Source organism: Eurytemora carolleeae, unplaced genomic scaffold (assembly GCF_000591075.1).
Source record: "Eurytemora carolleeae unplaced genomic scaffold, Eaff_2.0 scaffold41, whole genome shotgun sequence".
Classification (NCBI taxonomy): Eukaryota; Metazoa; Arthropoda; class Copepoda; order Calanoida; family Temoridae; genus Eurytemora; species Eurytemora carolleeae.
In genome coordinates this window covers 862,672-882,168 of record NW_019396234.1, presented here as the reverse complement: position 1 = coordinate 882,168, position 19,497 = coordinate 862,672, and the positions used below count along the sequence as shown (strand labels likewise).

Here is a 19,497-nt window from a genome sequence, read left to right as displayed (position 1 = left end):
CTCTCAGAGTATAGAATATAGATACAGGGCTCCAAAAAATAGTTCTACCTCTGCAACTTGGCTAGCTGCAGAAAACATCCAAAAATTTCTTTTATTTTTATTTTTAAAATTAGCCAAAGTATGATTGAAGGATGGACAAGGAATGGACGATCAAGAAGAAAGAATGAAAAACAAGAAATATAGAAGTATCAAAATGTTTCCATCTGATATCATATTGAAATTTAAAAATATCGTAAAATTTAACTAAAATAAATTATTAAAGTTAAAAAATATATTCCATATGAAGTATGAGACATGTAAAACCTAGGATGGTCATTTTAGGAAAATTTTCGAGAGTTTGAGTATTGAAAGGGTTGTTTAGTAAACCAGATGTGAGCCATAAAGAGCCAGGAGCTGCCGGACATAGCAGTGTTGAATGGGATGTAATGTTCGATCCGATCCTGATCACGTTAGGACTCTGTCCTAGTAACCTACTTTAAGTAATAGTTTGTAATATGAAATATGAAATATGAATTATGAAATATTATTGAGAGGGTTCTTTTTATAACTATCTCAGATTTTGTAAACCCCTCTGATCAAAAAAGTGAAGAAAAAAAAAGGGAATTTTTCTAAGCAAATTATTTCTGAAAAGATTCTTTCTAGATTCCTCAGATTGTCGGTCTTTTAAATATTAGGTTTTTCCCCGTTAGAATTTGATGCCATACTCCATACTCCATACTCCATATTCCATACTTATTTTTTTTCTTTTTTAATTCTGCACGTAATCTCTAACTTAAAAGGACTGTAAGCATAATTTCAATTGACATTCCGGACACCGTTGTCTAATCAAGTATGAATTATATATTAATGTTTATAACACTTGAAATTAATATTGTGTGATTTCTCAACAAAAGTATCTTGCGTATTTCTACTGCAGGAAAACCTATAGGATTTATCATAAATGAACACTTTCAAAGCTAGAAAAATTTGCCAATATCTTCTACAATTAATATTGATCAGATAAAGGTTTCAAGGGTATCGTTGTGAATCGGGCTTTGCCATCTGTGCATAGAGGTCACTTTAATTCCAATTAAAGGGAGATTTCGCATTGAATTATATATGCGCAATGCACGTGCACGTGCTTTGTCAAACCTATGCCTAGAAAACAAAACTTAAAAGGTGTATTGGCTTAAAATGTTGTGGCTCACTATTCTGAACTGTTATTTTAACTTTTTTACAACATAATTCATAAAAATTTGAAAATGACTGAGTGTTGTTCAGTTATGAATCAAGTTGTTTTTCATTAAAAATTGATTAATGAAAGAAGTGTATTATTATCAAGTATTTATAAATATTTTCTTGGCTTTCTAATTTAGCATAAGTCGCAAAAGCCTTTTCATGCGCGCATATCTATATATTTCTATATTTTTATTTTGCTTGTCTGTTAGTGTCCAAAAAACGTCAAAACTGTTTAAACGACCAAGTCCATTTTGTGTTTTGTTTTAACTAACATAAATCCCAGAAAAGTTTTAAGCTCAATCGAAATTTGAAAATTTTGTGTCAACATTTTTTTTATTTTGTCAGAAGTTTTTAAATTAATTTAATTCAAATTAATAAAAACAGAAGATCTTATATATTTCAAACCATGTTAGATCGAATAATCTAAGTTTGAAATGTCAAAGGTTTACACCATCAGTTTGCAAAGATATGGGAATAGCACATTTAAGTTTGTGGCAAAAACTCAATTTCTTTACAGAAATTTGGATTTTTGTAGAAAAAAAAACCTTAAAAGAATGTTTAGATGAATGTAAAAGTTTTAATATGTACTTTTCACATTGTTAGTCTTTCCGAGTCTTTGTTGCAATGTTTCAAAAATAACAAGATCATATATATCCAAAAATAGAACTTATGGTAAATCAGAGGGGAAAACTTTTGAATCCTAAACCTGTGATATCAGGGCCCTGATGATTCATTTCCCTTGAGACGGTTCAACCTCAGACGTTAGACACAACTTTGTGTAGTTTAATCTCGAATTAAAAGTTTTCTTCGAATTCTTAGCTTAAAGATAAACTTATATAGTAATTTGAGTGTGTGTAGGACATATTTACTGTGTTTTATGAACATCTGAATTTTCAAACTAATAAGAATCGTCGTCCTTCGGTCCTATCCGATCAGAAGGCCGTTCCTTTTCAACGAACGTATGGTCGGACAACGTCCGTCCTGAAGATTTACTTTGGGGGACAATAGACGCTTAGATTCCTATCTGATAGATAGATAATTAGAACGGACAGAGTCGGAGACGTCATCTGGTCGACCATTGTAGTGTTGATAATGAATACATGCCTCAGTTCGGAATCAATTTTTCAGGAGGAGAACCTGACGACTTTCAGCTCGCTTTCACAATAAATCAAAATTCAATCTATGTTTCAGTTTTAAACATACTAGGATCATTCTTACGAAGTAGTATCTAGTCCTGATCAATTTGCAGAGCAAATTCTGATTTTGGTCTTTAGTTTAACAGAGAGGGCGTTCCTCTATAGCCTGCAGCCTAACAATAGAAGTTTGAGTGAAGGGTTCCCTCGTCACATAAAATTGATGTCTTAAACCTTTTCCATCGGTGAAAACTAAAACAAATTAAAAAATATATATTTCATGAATTCATGAATAAAAAAAATCTATGAATCACTCAATTCAACATTTAACTCTAGACTTAATAAACTAGACCTTGATATCCTAATCCTTCCCTTACCCTAGTTAGATATTCAGATCTAAACCCTAACTCTAGACCTGAACCTAGATATTCTGATCTAAACCCTAACTCTAGACCTAGACCTAGATATCCTGATCTAACCCCTAACTCTAGACCTAAACCTAGATATTATTATCTAACCCCTAACTCTAGACCTAAACCTAGATATTCTTATCTAAACCCTAACTCTAGAGACCTAAGCCTAGATATTCTGATCTAAATCATAACTCTAGACCTGAACATAGATATCCTGATCCAAACACTAACTCTAGACCTAAACCTAGATATCCTGATATAAACCCTAACTCTAGACCTAAACCTAGATATCCTGATCTAAACCCTAACTCTAGACCTAACCCTAGATATCCTGATCTAAACCCTAACTCTAGACCTAAACCTAGATATCCTGATCTAAACCCTAACTAGATATCCTGATCTGATATAGACCTAGATATTCAGATCTTAGCTCCATATCTGTACCTATACCTATACCTAGATATTTTATCTGGAACCCAATCTAAAGATATCTATATCTGAACATTGTTTAGGATTAATGGAACCAATCTTGTAGTGTTCTACATTTAACCAATTATATCTAGAAAAATGATCATAATTTCCTAATCACATGCCTGGCCAATGATACTACAGGCGTCGACGGTAATTTCTTTTATTGCGCTCAATCAGTATCTTTTTATATATCTATCTATCTAACGTTCTTTCTACTTTTCAATCCTTCATTTTATAATTTTAATTTAATCATTTTTTGACTCGACACATCAAAGAAAGAAATTATTTTGAATTATTTGTTAAAAACTAAATAAATATTATCAGCCCTGGTTAATATCTAATTATCCTCAATATATGAGGTTAGAGAGATCAATGGTACAGATTTAGGTGAAACAACTTCATTATATAAATCCGGTTTTTTTAAGCAGTCGGCACTATAATATCTATACAGTAATAACTACAGAATGATTAGACAATTGTGTTTCAAAAAAGCTCATTTTTGGATTACTTAGATTGCGGATTACTCACTCGACGATAGCTATTTAATTATTTTTTTGGTTTAAAAAATTAGAAATGAAGAAGGAAAAGTAATAGAAGTGAATATGATATTATGGAGTTTTGTTGAAAAGCTTACCCGACTATGCTTAAGTTAATACAATTAAGTTAAGAAGGATTTATATCAATTCTCTTCGATGTATGGGAGGTGCAATTAAGTAAAACTCAAATGGTCTAATCTCTATACGTGTGAAACCTGACCGTGCAAACCTGTGATATTTTAAACTTAGAATATTTTTATCTAAAACAACTCATCGTTTGAAATGTCAAAGGTCTACGACATCGGGTTAATATGATTAAGAGATTAGAAAATCAGAGTTTCCTTTCATTTACTTTATTCTTGAGAAAAAAACGTTTTTAAATGATTTTCAATGTTTTGAATCTTGTTATATAAATTAAAAAAAAATCAAGAAAAAACTATCAATATTTTCCGCATATGTTAGTAACACATGACCCTGTATCGATAAATTGTCATTTTTAGTTTTTCATTTTGTTATATAAGCGAACTAAGCATAAAGAAAAAACTTTTGTTTTTTATGCACAAATATAAAATATCTTAATTTAAAAGTATTGTATTAGTGTATGCAATAAGTTTTCTTTTCAAGTTGATCCTTAATATTTTTCAATATTATTCTTTAAACTATTGTAATTATTATGTATAGGCAAGTTTAACACGTTTTCTGAACGGAGTTACATAATTGTATTAACGTAGGTTTTGTTCTCTCCGTCAAATGGTAATGAATAGAACCTGGAGTTTCTCTCTCTCTTTCTCCGTCCTAGAGTTAATAAAAGAGAACCCGGAGTAAAGTTTTGTTACAGTCATGAGTTGGCTGTCAGAAATCAACATTCAACCGGTAAAAATAAATTTTTTGTTGATTGCATTAAAACCATCCATATTTAGGATAATACTTAGGAAAATATTTTGGTTCTCTTTCTGGTCCTTTTTCAATTTTTTACAATTTCAAAATTCTTTGCGGTATTTCTAGACAAAAAGGATGACATTAATTAAGACTTGTTTGGTTATTACTATATATATATATATATATATATATATGTATAGTAATAATAATGTATATAATATGTGTATATATATATGGTTATTACTATATATATGTACGCGGTATTTAGGATTTCCAATCGGAATTTCGTTGCTTGGAATTGCGCGCTACTGTGCGGAATTGTGCGGAATTGTGCACAACTGTTCTCGTATTGTGTGGAATTGCTCGGAAATTACAGGACCTGCAATTCCGTGCAAGTAAAATCTACTTGTGTGTTTTTGTTTCGTTTTTCGATCGTTTTCAATTACGATCGTTTCGTTTTCGGAAAAAAGCGATCGTTTTTAAAAACGACCCACTCGTTTTGAACTTTTAGAAAACGAATAACGATCGTTTCTGAAAACAATTTACGACCGTTTTTTATACTATTGTTTTTTTAAACGATCGCTTTTTCAAAAACCATCGTTTTTGAAAGAAAACATTTTGTTGACAATTATGTTAAGATCGTTTACGAGGGGTTGTCGTTAAAGATCGTTAACGAAACGACGAACTTTATAAAAACGGTCGTTTTTGGAAAAAGATCGTTTTTGAAAAAAAATACATGCAACTTTATTGAATGTCGTCTTATACGAAGTTAAACAGTTGTGGGAGAGCTAAAACTTCTTATTTTCTTTAAAACTACTCAATGATAAGTTTCCTATCTTCTTCAACTATCGTTAACGAAGGGTCGTCGTTGACGATCGTTAACGAAACGACGAGTTTTATAAAACGATCATTTTTAAAAAACGAACTTTTCATAAAGACGATCGTTTTTAAACACGATCGTTTCGTTTTCGATTTTTCGTCGTCGTTTTCATAACGAAACGATCGTTTTTCAACAAAAAGAAAATTTTAACTTTCCTAAGTGTATGTAGTACTGAATGAAACGTACTTTATTTTTTTTTTAAAAGTCGTAGAACACATGTACTAGAGTATTTAAGCGGAGAGAGCAAAAGTATATAATTCGGTTTATGGGATATCTCATTGGCACTGGAAATGACTGCCTCCTTTGTATTTAAATTAGACAGAGTAAACAAAGATCGAAAACAGATTAAATTAATCTGTCGATTATCAAAAGATCGAGATCCAAATTACAATATACTAAGCAGTAATAAAAAACAAAAGCAATTTTTGCGGATTTTCGAGATTTTTATTGATTAGTCTGAACTTGGAATGATTACAAAATGAATTATATATAATACCTTTTATTTTCAAAGAAAGAGAGCTCAAATCTTATTAATGAACATCGTTGGAAAATAACAAAATAATTAAAAGTACAAATAAAAATAAAAAATGAATGATTTAAACGAAACAAAAATATATTCTTAATTTTCTTTCTAGGTTCTTCATTTAAGCAGAACTACTGTTCTTTTTCTTCTCCTTCTTCAGGATTACATTGGGTTTGGAAACTCGAAAATTGTAGGTAATATTTCATTTGGAAACTTATTTTTCAGGGTAGAAATGCGTTTCGAAACTCTTCGGTTAATGTTTATAATGTGTTTTTATATAAATTTTGAAATGTGATACATATTTGATAGTTTTCTTGGATTCTAAGATAAAGAAAAATGTTGGTAAGGGCATTGATTTTTGTGATTGTTGATTTGAATCTTTGCCACAAACTCTAATTTTCTAATCCCATACATATCTTGGCAACCTAATATCGTAGACCTTAATTATTTCAAACTATGAATTCTATTAGATCAACTATTCTTACTTTGAAATATCAGAGGTTTACACCATCAGGTTGCAAAAATATAGGGATTGAAAACCAAAGTTTGTGACAAAAACTCCTGAGCAGAAGAGAAAAGCAGAGAATACGACATATTTTCCATTATTTTCTGTATACCACTGTATATCATGGAATAAAACACCCAGAAACTGTAAAGATTATTTCCAGGAGTCGGGTGGATTCGACCTGATGGAGTAGTGTCGGTAGGTGGAGTTCTTGAAGTGGATGATGGAGTACTCCAGGCTCTAAATGGAGACCATGATGTACTCCCTGTAATACGAGGAGTAGATGATAACCATCATAGTTTTCACAGACAAAGAAGAGTAAGTCCATCAAATAATAGTTTAGTACCAATTAAAGATACATGTTTACGACATTGAAAACTTATTATTTTCAATTGTGGGTTCTCTGCAAAATTGACTTTTGCATTTCTGTTGCCGTAAAACAATGTAGGAATTATCAGAATTTAACATTTTCAAGCTAGAAAAACGACGTTATCTTCCACATTATTGATCAGAACCTTCTCCTAGGACTGATTAATTTAGTTTGAATATTATCTAGGAGGAGAAACTAACAGCTGTTCCTTCAGTATCCGGGATTGAAGAATCTAGAATGAATATTATCTAGGAGAAGAAACGAACCTAATCCTTCAGTTTCCAGGACTGGAGAATTTAGAATGAATATTATCTAGGAGGGGAAACGAACCTGTTCCTTCAGTATCCAGGACTTAATAATCTAGTCTGAATTCATATAGGAGGAGAAACGAACCTGCTCCTTCAGTATCCAGGACTGAATAATCTAGTATGAATATTATCTAGGAGGAGAAACGAACCTGTTCCTTCAGTATCCAGGACTTAATAATCTAGTCTGAATTCATATAGGAGGAGAAACGAACCTGCTCCTTCAGTATCCAGGACTTAATAATCTAGTCTGAATTCATATAGGAGGAGAAACGAACCTGCTCCTTCAGTATCCAGGACTTAATAATCTAGCATGAATATTATCTAGGAGGATAAACGAACCTGTTCCTTCAGTATCCAGGACTGAATAATCTAGTATGAATATTATCTAGGAGGATAAACGAACCTTTTCCTTCAGTATCCAGGACTGAATAATCTATAGTATGAATATTATCTAGGAGGAGAAACGAACCTGTTCCTTTAATATCCAGGACTGAATAATCTAGTATGAATATTATCTAGGAGGAGAAACGAACCTGTTCCTTCAGTATCCAGGACTGAATAATCTAGTATGAATATTATCTAGGAGGAGAAACGAATCTGTTCCTTCAGTATCCAGGACTGGACTGAGGTTGAAGGATTCTGCACCTTCTATGGAGCTTGCAGGATCAGAAAGAATGATTACATGTATCAGGTGTAATACTTTAATGATCTAAAAAAAAATAATAACGTAACACTGAAAACCACGTTCTCACGCAAAAATCAAGCAGTATTTTTCCAAGTACTCCTTTATACTTCAGCTAAACACAAGCGCGTTGTATTTTTAAAATGTAAATACCTAGGGCTACAAAAAGTAAAAGTAAGTTGGGGTGAGTTGTAAAACCGAAGACCAAGGCGTTGCAATATTTTCAAAAGCGAGGCTGTCTAAAAACTTGATGAATAACATTCAGAGTTGTCTATATTTCAGTATCGATAATCTAACATGACCTTATATTAATTTTTGGAAATTATATAAATATGTACGTGTACATTTAAATATAAGTTATACAATTAAGAACAAAGATTTGATGGCGACAAATCAATTTTTGACTGACGATAAAAGTTAAATTTTATAAATAGGTTTAGAACTTAAGATATTATTATTTTTCCTCTCTTTTTAAATCCAATTTTTGTTTTCAAAAAAGAGTCTTTTTATTAAATAAATGGTTAATATAGCTTTATTATCTTCAATACCTTTTTTATTTAATTTTATAAATGATGGTGAAAAGCAAACAAAAAGATTTGTGGGTCGAAACCAGGGGGGCTGGATATTAACTACCTGTCGGTGTATATTTGCCTGAGTGTACACTAAGGACAGTGGCATTATGTCCTATTCATACAGGACAAACATCAAAAATGCAGTATACGCTTACAGAGTAAAAGTTTATTGGGAGTTTTATGTATCTTGAATTTTACTCAGTTTTCTTAGAACCGTTTATTAACGATGAAATATTTGCTCTGTAAAAGACTGCAATAGTAAGTCTTCCTGTGAACGCCTATCTGCTTAAATGAAAATAAATATTTTCAGAAATTACCCCCGATTACTGTAATATACAGATTGACCTTTGAAAGTTGAGTATATGGCCTGTACAATAAGTAAAGGATTAGCGTACATCATCAAGTCTATATGCTATAACCTCGTTGGTTGAAACTTATATCATATTCTGTACACTTTACAGGGGGNGGGGGGTAAACTGAAAGTTATTATATGTTATTTCTGGAAGTGTTGTTATTTGTAAAAGGGTGGTTATTACTTTTAAACTAATGTCTTTACACTAAAGCAAGGAACTTTATACAGATTTAAAGCATGAGATATGGCGGTTCCTGGTCTTTATATTTCTTGCACACTAAAGTATACAGTGTGCAGGGGGGTGGTGCAACTTCTATATTTATATCCGTCCGTACAAGGGTGGTTGCACCTTTAATATTGATATCTGTATATAGGGAGGATGTGGAGACGATACATCAGGTTCTGTTTGTAAAATGGATGTTCGAGCGAGTAAAATTATCATGGGAAGGTAAGACAGAGATGAAGACTAATGAATGCGGTTCATTTTTTATCGGCAACAATTAGCTTTAATTCCGGATTAACTTCTAAGTGCTTTGGAAGTTATGGATGTCTGCAATACTACTACGAAACAACTTAGTAATCTGTGCTTTAATTTCATATATCACATTTATAAATTTACAACTAAGGTTTTCGATTTTAAAAATTCTTTTTTCTCTTCTTAAACTTGCTGCAGCAAAAAGATTTATCCCCCTGGACTATCTAGGACTGTATTTATCCCCCTGGACTATCCAGAACTGTATTTATCCCCCTGGACTATCTAGGACTGTATTTATCCCCCTGGACTATCCAGGACTGTATTTATCCCCCTGGACTATCCAGGACTGTATTTATCCCCCTGGAGTATCTAGGACTGTATTTATCCCCCTGGACTATATTCGATCGGTTTCTTTAATTTAAATTCAACAATCTTTTAATTTACAGAGTTGTCTAAATATAAATTTTCATTTAAACCGCGTCTGCCGGAAAAAGTGCAAAAAGTTTTATCGGTCAACTGTCAGCCCCAGAAGGGAAATGGCATTTGTGGCGTAAGACTTCAAAGGCGCAAGTCACAAACTCAAATTTTCTAATCCGTATATTTTTTCAACCCAATGTTGTAGACCTTTGATATTTAACACTATTAATTTTGTAAGATATAGGAAAAGTTTGAAATATCACAAATTACACCATCAGGCTGCAAAGATACAGGGATTAGAAAATTTGAGTTAGTGACACAGACTAAACTTCATCAGATCTGAAAATATTAAAACTCTCTAAAAAAAATAATGTCATTTGCCTCAATTTCAATCAATTTCGTAAAACTATTAAATAAACAAAGAAAATTAGAAAAAATCTAAAATTGGAAGACGACTTTTAGACTCAAAAAATTGGAAGACGACTTTTAGACTCAAGTTATGACTTAAAATAGTCCAAAGAACATGTGACACGGCAAATTGGCATTATATAAACAAAACAATAAGGATTAAATAAGTTACTACAAATTATTTGTAACAACATCAAACAGATCTAATTTTACTTTAATATCGTCTTCCACCAGTTTCTGCAGGTTCTCAATGTACATTTTTAGGTGTATGCTCGGAAACTGTGTAGGAGAGAAAAAAATGAAAATGTTACACTCAGAGTGTCCAGACTCCCACTCACTAGGGAATATAAGGTTATTATTATCATTATTAATATTATTTTTATTATCATTATCATTATTATTATTATCATTATTATTATTATTATTATTATTAGTATTATTATTATTATTAGTATTATTATTTTCATATTTTTTATCATAACACTTCATGGAATAAATGCTATCACGTTTTAATAATACGTTGTTGTATACTGTATTATACAGTGGTAGGCGGTTTTATCAATATAATAAAGACGACTTTTGATTTCTTTTTTACTTAAATCAGGCTCTTCAACAGCATTGATACACTTAAACATAGAAGTCAAAAGAAGCTTTCAATTAAAAAAGCTTCTCTTTGATTACTTGTAAACTTGTAATTCGAAAAAATGTTGTTAACAATTAAAACTTAAATGAACTTCATTGTATTGATATTATCGCTTACCACTGTATTTTATCGAGGACTATATCTTTTTCTTTGCAATATCTTAAACGCTCGTTTTCATGAAGACGACATTCAAACATAGCGCAGTTTATCTGGTATGTTTTTTACTTAAACAAGACAATTGCTCGTCAAGTTTGATTTATTAAACTTGTTCAACCATTCTTAACGAACTTTAATTTAACCAGAAAATTATAGAATGTGAAGACGACATCAAAGCAACGCTGAAGTGCATTTGATGTTGTTACAAAACAAATAGCTTTACTAAAATGTTATTAAATCACTTGCTGTGAAATGGGTCTGTTTACACTGCACAATTGCTGTGCCTCATGTTCAATGTTCGTTGGACTGTTTAAAGTCATAAATTGAGTCTAAAAGTCGACTCATATTCCAGAGTTTTCTGGATATCACTGTATATAAAACATTTATGAACAGTTTTTTATTTTAGAATTCTCAAGAAATCGTCCAAGAATTTCAAGCCTGAGAGAAAAAGAAACCCTGGCGATATGAAGTCATCCAAAAATTTTGAGTCATCCAAACTTAAAAGTCATTCGACCATATGAAGTCATTCAAGCAATAGATGACGTCCGCCATGATTTAAAGTCATCCGAATCTTAGTCGATCAAAGATATGAAGTATCCCATGCACTTATGCTATAGTCTATAACACATCACTTTGTACTTGAAAAAACACATTCACAGAAATTAACATAATTAAATGAGAATGATTGGAAATAATGCGATTAGATGAAGTAACAGTATTACAGAAGGTATCAAAATCACTAAAAAGGAACTCATTCAGTACATAATTACACAAAGTAACACAATCATCATAATTACATGTAGTAGCATAATCACACTATTACAATCTTAATCACATAAACTACCACAATTCCAGAAATAACTTATGCATTTGAAATAATTGAATCATTATTTTTTATATTGAGTTCCACAATGACTAAAGAAATGGCACACCACCATTTAATCACATTAACACATTTTGTCACTAAGTTATCAATAAATCTTTATAAAGTAACACAATTACTCGATCATGTAACACAATCACTCGATCATGTAACAAGATCATTTGATCAAGTAACTCAATTACTTGATCAAGTAACACAATTACTTTATCAAGTAACACTATCACCTGAGCGAGTAACACCATCACTTAATCAAGTAACACAATTTCTTGATCAAGTAACACAATCACTTGATCAAGTAACACAATTACTTAATAGAGTAAAACAATTAATTAATCAAGTAACAATCACTTGATGAAGTAACAAAATTACTTGAGCAAGTAACACAATCACTTGATCAAGAAACACAATAACTTGATCAAGAAACACAATCACTTAATCAAGTAACACTATCATTTAATCAAGTAACACAATCATTTAATCAAGAAACACATTCACTTTTTCAAGTAGCACAATTACTTGATTAAGTAACACAATCACTTGATCAAGTAAGACAATCACTTGATTAAGTGAAAAAAATTACTCGACTAAATATAACACAATCACTTAATCAAGTATTACAATCACATAAATCACATGATCAAGCAACACGCCGACTAAATCAAGTAAGATAATCACTTGATCAAGTAACACGATCGCTTGATCAAATAACACAACCGCTTGATCAAGTAAAACAATCACTTGAAAGTAACTATAAATCACTTGATCAACAAAATCACTTGAAAGTAACATAATCACTTGAAAGTAACACAATCACTTGAAAGTAACACACTTAATCAAGTATTACAATCACATAAATCACATGATCAAGCAACACGCCGACTAAATCAAGTAAGATAATCACTTGATCAAGTAACACGATCACTTGAAAGTAACACAATCACTTGAAAGTAACACAATCACTTGAAAGTAACACAATCACTTGAAAGTAACATAATCACTTGAAAGTAACACAAGCACTTGTAGGTAACACAATCACTTGAAAGTAACATAATCACTTGAAAGTAACATAATCACTTGAAAGTAACACAATCACTTGAAAGTAACATAATCACTTGAAAGTAATACAATCACTTGAAAGTAACCCACCAGATCAATTAGAATTAAACGACAAATGAAAACAACTACTTAAATTTACAAAATAAGAAGTAGTTAAAAGATCAATAGGATTTATTTCTAAACCTTAAAAGATTAAAAAGAAAATAATTTCACAATTTTTTTACAATTTTCCGAATATGAATCCTCCTGCTAAAATGATCAATAATATTGTAAAGGAGATCAATGATGATTAAGAAAATAAACATATAACGCTGAGATGATCACTGATCTTCTGAAAATAGATCAATGAGATCTAATGCTAAATCTGAGACTATGAAACATGCATCATACAACATGTTGATCTTTGTAATATAAAAACTAATAATATTTAAACATAAAATAGCAAGTCTCTACTGCCTCTCTCAAAGCCCTGTTACAAACATATTTACACAATATAATCAACAAGAATTTTCCAAAAATTTGAGAAAGAAAATAGCTTTGTTTTGTTACTTTTTAATGAAATTGGCGAACATGTGTTTCATTCAAATTTATTAACAATAACAAATCCGATATTTTTGTTAATAAATTTTTCTAATTTAGTTTTTTGTTTTCAGTAGAAAGGTAGTGATTATAGTAGTTACTTAAGTCCAATGTTTTATTGTCTCTCCCTTGGTCCATGTGAGGGTAGTGATTATAGTAGTCACTTAAGTCCAATGTTTTATTGTCACTCCCTTGGTCCATGTGAAGGTAGTGATTATAGTCGTGTAAAGGCATACACAAGGTGATTAAGCTTCTCTAGGACTCTCTCCGATGTGTTAAAACTGTTAGTCGCAAAATATATTTCAAACCTGAAACAAGGATGATTTAATTACAATGTTCTCCCTTGGACCATGTGAAGGTAGTGATTATAGTCGTCACTTAATTCCAATGTTTTATGGTCACTCCCTTGGACCATGTGAAGGTAGTGATTATAGTCGTCACTTAATTCCAATGTTTTATGGTCACTCCCTTGGTCCATGTAAAGGTAGTGATTATAGTCGACACTTAATTCCAATGTTTTATGGTCACTCCCTTGGTCCATGTGAAGGCAGTGATTTTAGTCGTCACTTAATTCCAATGTTTTATGGTCACTCCCTTGGACCATGTGAAGGTAGTGATTATAGTCGTCACTTAGTTCCAATGTTTTATTGACACTCCATTGGTCCATGTGAAGGTAGTGATTTTAGTCGTCACTTAATTCCAATTTTTTATGGTCACTTCCTAGGTCCATGTGAAGTCTGAGCTCTGAGGTAAAAATAAAAACGTCTTAAAATTATTTTAGTCAAGTATAGAGTGTCTGCACGAAACAGTTTAGATGTACAGGGTTACCCATTTAGAATGAGACTTCAGAGACGACTGTAGTGAGTTTATACAATATGTTTCTTTGTATTCATATCTCCTTGCAACTGAATATTAAAATTATATATTTAACCTTGGATTCGTCATACTTTAAGTGTTTCAGGCCGTCTTTACAGTCTCATCATGTGTGGGTAACCCTGTATGTAAACACCACATGTGTCTAAATCTGAACTAAATTCTTTAAGTCTTCGGTAATAATAATTTTGAAAGCGCATAAAAGGCAGGACATTCTGGAAATATCAGGACTAGAGGTTTATCTATTCTTCAAGTCTATAAATCTTCAAGTCGTAACCATGCACAATGTTTCTCAAAACACCCTTTTTTCTAATGAAGTTTTGTGAAAAGCGAGCGGAGCTTAATCTGGAACTAAAAGCTAGAGCAAAATACTCTAAAACATATTTTATATGACACTTTTTTATTGTTAATATTTCCAGTTATGACAGCTAGTCAACCACTCCTGTATGCCGAGTCCATTAGCACCTCATCCAATCAGGGTTCAATCATGTGTTTGATGTCTATTTTGGACCAATAGAAATATTATAGCGGTAACATCTATCTTTCTATCTATCTCATTATCCAATTAGAGTTATGAATCCTTCAACCGGCGCTATCAGTAAATGGAAATATTTATTTCTACTGAAACTATAGTAAGCTACCCCTAGAAAATTTTAGATTACAAAAATAAGGTGACAGCCGACAGGTTTAGAAACTCAGTTCTTAGGTTAAATAAATAAATAACAGTTTAAATATGAATTAAACACTGTTGACGTCCATCAAAGATAAGAGATATATTAAATCATCGTCAACATACAAGAAATTAAATCTAAATTAATGTGATTTACAAACAATTCGGAGAAATAAACTTTTAAAACAGAGAATTATTGAGAGCTTTGAAACAGTAAAGACCTTCTCATAGAGTAAAAATCTTCTAAACTGAGAGTATTAGACCTTCTCAAAGAGTAAAGACCTTCAAAACTGAGAGTAAATTAGACCTTCTCAGAGAGTAAAAATCTTCAAAACTGAGAGTATATAGACCTTCTCAAAGAGTAATTAGACCTTCAAAACTGAGAGTATTAGACCTTCTCAAAGAGTAAAAATCTTAAAAACTGAGAATATTAGACCTTCTCAGAGAGTAAAGACCTTCAAAACTGAAAATATTAGACCTTCTCAGAGAGTAAAGATTTTCAAAACTGAGAGTAAATTATACCTTCTCATAGAGTAAAAATCTTCAAAACTGAGAGTATATAGACCTTCTCAAAGAGTAAAGACCTTCAAAACTGAGAGTATTAGACCTTCTCAGAGAGTAAACAAAACTGAGAGTATTATACCTTTTCATGAGAGTAAACAAAACTGAGGGTATTAGACCTTTTCATGAGAGTAAACAAAACTGAGAATATTAGACCTTCCCAAAGAGTAAAGACCTTCAAAACTGAGAGTAAATTTTACCGTCTCATAAGAGTAAAGATCTTCAAAATAGATTGAATAAGATCTTCAATTTTCAAAACAACATGAATTGTTTGATCTAACAGAATTCATAGCTTGAAATATCTATGGTCTACGGCATTGGGTTATAGTGATCAGAGTTTGTGGCTAAAAGACTTAAATTCTTTGTCAAATCAATAATTATAATCTATCCTTATTGACAAGCAGTACTTTGGAGACATTGAAAGAATTCATAAAATGTCGTATTCTTAACTTACTGATAATGAAATGCTGCAGATATTTAGTTTTTTAATTTATTAATTATATGGACCTCTTTAAACTGCTTCCGCATATTCATGGCTATTTTTTTATTTTTACTATTAATGAGATTTAGGTATGATAGTATAAACCCATTGAAAAATTGCTAAGACGACATTTTATAAATTCTTTCGATGACTCCGAAGTACTGGGTTTAACTGTACCAAACGCTTTTGGCAAAAAATATAAAAGAAGATTGCTAGTATGCAAGTAAAAATTTGAGAAGAAACTTCAAGGAATATTGCTTAAAATAGATATTAAGTCACTTGTGTAGCTGATATGAATCAACTGTAGCTTATTTTAAATGATGTATAGAATGTTCCAATAAAGATGGCAATTAAAAGACGACTTGAATATATTCACTGATTTCCATAAATTGATAAATTATAAAGAGTGTATCAAAAAAGATTTCCAAGCTTTCAAAAAAAGTTTTTTGTTTTTTAGTCGAGACATAAATTTTCAATATCTTTTTAATTTTGAAGGTGCAAAACATGGTAGACAAACTCTATGTTTTTTTTGAATTTAGTGTTTAAATGAGGATAGTAAACAACTGTTGTGAACGAAATAGTACCAGTTACCATTTAGAACATTTATCTACAGGGTGTCCCATGATATGTTCACATTTTGTCTGTTTATGTAATGACTGCATACGGTTGTACTTAGTAAAACAAGAAAATTGCAGTATACAAACAAAATAAACTTGTCCGTCTTCACTGTTCATCTTGCGGAGACATTATAGACACATCTTTACAACCATTTACCCTTTTCATTGAATAAACTCTTGCAGACATAATAATATTATGTCTTTTGAAATTAGGTATTACACTACTAATTCATAACAAAGACAATATCGAATTCGTCACTGAATTCCCATGTTTTTGGGACACCCTGTATATATATAGGTAGTATGCTGTATAATCTCTCTTTGTTTGTTTGATTGATTGATTGATTGATTGAGAATGTTCTGTTTAAGTTTAAGCTGACTAGGTCAAATTTTATATTTATTTTGTTCCAGGGAAAGGTGTGCTCCCAAAGTAGCGAGGAATAATCTTGAAAATTCCTCTTTTTCTGAGAATTTGACGAAAATGTTTATTTATGTATTTAATCTATCCGATCTTTATTCTCTAGAATCATTTAAAATATTTGTTTACAGTTTGTATATATGATGTTTATGCCGGCTCAACGAAAATAAACAAACTTTGTAATGCCGCGATCTGCACTTCTGATTCACTACCAGGCGACAGATAAAATTAGAAAACGTTTAAAAGTGTGAAGGGACTTTGCAAGGTGAAGAGACTTTGCAAGGTGAAGGGACTTTGCAAGGTGAAGGTGAAGGGACTTTGCAAGGTGAAGGTGAAGGGACTGTGCAAGGTGAAGCTAAAGGGACTTTGCAAGGTGAAGGTGAAGGGAGTTTGTAAAGTGAATGTGAAGGGAATGTGCAAGCTGAAGGTGAAGGGACTTTGCAAGGTGAAGGTGAAGGGACTGTGCAAGGTGAAGGTGAAGGGACTGTGCAAGGTAAAGGTTAAGGAACTGTGCAAGGTGAAGGTGAAGGGGCAATGCAAGGTGAAGGTGAAGGGACTGTGCAAGGTGAAGGTGAAGGGACTATGCAAGGTGAAGGTGAAGGGACTGTGCAAGGTGAAGGTGAAGGGACTGTGAAAGGTGAAGGTGAAGGGACTATGCAAGGTGAAGGTGAAGGGACTGTGCAAGGTGAAGGTGAAGAGACTGTGCAAGGTGAAGGTGAAGGGAGTGTGAAAGGTGAAGGTGAAGGGAGTGGGCAAGGTGAAGGTGAAGGGAGTGGGCAAGGTGAAGGTAAAGGGACTGTGATCATGCAAGCCAAAAAAAAATTCTGAAATCTCTTTTGCTCTAACTTCTTGAAACATTTTGCAGATTTTTCTTCAGAAATATGTTATCCGTCCTCGTTGTTGATTTCTTAAAAATATTTATAAAGGAAAAATATACAAAAAATCCTCCAAAATGTTTTTAAAGAAATTGAGTCTTTGCCACAATCTCTGATTTTCTGATCCTTAATTATTTGCAACCCAACGTCGTAGACCTGAGATATTTAAAACTTTGAATAATGATAGATTAAATAATTTAGGTTTGAAATATCAAAGGTTTACACCATCAGGTTGCTGTGATTTAGGGATTAAAAAACTTTAGTTTGTGGCAAAGACTCAATTCCTTTAATTCACATAATCACTCCAAACTTATTCTCAAAAATATTCAAAACAACCCCCGAATAAAAATTTCAAAATTCTGATTTGTTTTAAAATCTAACTGCGAATATTTTGCAAATATTTCAAAATGAAAGATTTGCAAGAGCTGAAGGATTTCCTAAATATTTACTTGCTCTAGTGTTTAAGGTTAAATCTGCTAGATTTTCCAAACACCTTCCAGTATGCACCAAACACGAAAATACAAGTTTCAAAATTTTAGGTTTGGTTTGGAAGTTTGTCTAACATAGCAGAAGTACTCGGCGTGTCCCGTGGCGATCAGAAATTAATTTTGTTGATTTTTTCTATTTTTATCTTATTCAAACAATACGGTCAATTTAACGGATTTACGCTGTTTTCCTTGCAGATACAGTCGCCGTCGTTTATATCAAAACAATGAGGACGACTTTCGATTTCTACCAAGCTTTTAAACAGCACGGATACACATAAACATGGAATCCAAGAAAAGTCATGTTTTAACTTAAGCCTCAAACAATTGTAACATGGGTTTAAGCCATGAACCATAAAATTTCAGAAAAAAACTTCTACATATTTATCTAAATAACTATTTATTGCATGAAAGAAAAGTGTGGGCTAGAAGCGAGGTGCTAAGCGTCCGTGCTATATAAAAATCCTGTTCATCATGGAATATATGTAGAGTTAATTTACATCATGTCATATAAAGTTCAACATTAAAAATGTTTTATGAAAAAACACTGTGCAGATTTAGCAAACTTAACTATACCAGCCATTTGTCTGCAAATAAACTACGGAAATCTAGAATATTGAATTGAGATAAATAGTTCTAGACATCCTGGTGATTCAGAAATATCTTTATTGCTAATCTTAAAGGGAGTGACCGGCTATGTAAGGTAGTTGAACTGAGTATGCAGTGTTGTGGAAAACTTCTTTTGGATTCATTTGAGACATATTAAACTTTTTAAAGATCTGTAAATCCTGAGTTTGAGTGCAAATTCGACGTTTAAAACTCCTACTTAGGGGGTGGATACGGTTTGAGAATCAGTTTTTTAAAGAAGTTTTCCGCAACTACTTAGTTCAGCTTCCTTACAAAATAATCTCAAAAGTTTTGTCGAATATTTTTGGAAACATTCATTTTCAGAATTAATGCATCATCAGCTCTGAGAAATAATAAATCTTCTCGTGATAATATTTATCCCGGAGCAGGATGTATTCAGCCCCGTTTACTCCGAACCCGTCAGTATATCA

General features: G+C 31.9%; 1 protein-coding gene across 1 annotated transcript; it reads left to right on the top strand.

The window, feature by feature from the left end:
* The first annotated feature begins 4,506 nt into the window (after nucleotides 1-4,506).
* Nucleotides 4,507-13,504, top strand: LOC111698841 (uncharacterized). Its single transcript, XM_023469293.1, has 8 exons — nucleotides 4,507-4,644; nucleotides 6,166-6,247; nucleotides 6,722-6,876; nucleotides 7,820-7,927; nucleotides 9,217-9,290; nucleotides 10,407-10,493; nucleotides 11,348-12,644; nucleotides 12,848-13,504. The coding sequence occupies exons 1-7, from the start codon at nucleotides 4,612-4,614 to the stop codon at nucleotides 11,460-11,462; spliced, it is 654 nt and encodes a 217-aa protein (XP_023325061.1). The 5' UTR covers nucleotides 4,507-4,611; the 3' UTR covers nucleotides 11,463-12,644; nucleotides 12,848-13,504.
* Nucleotides 13,505-19,497: the final 5,993 nt, after the last annotated feature.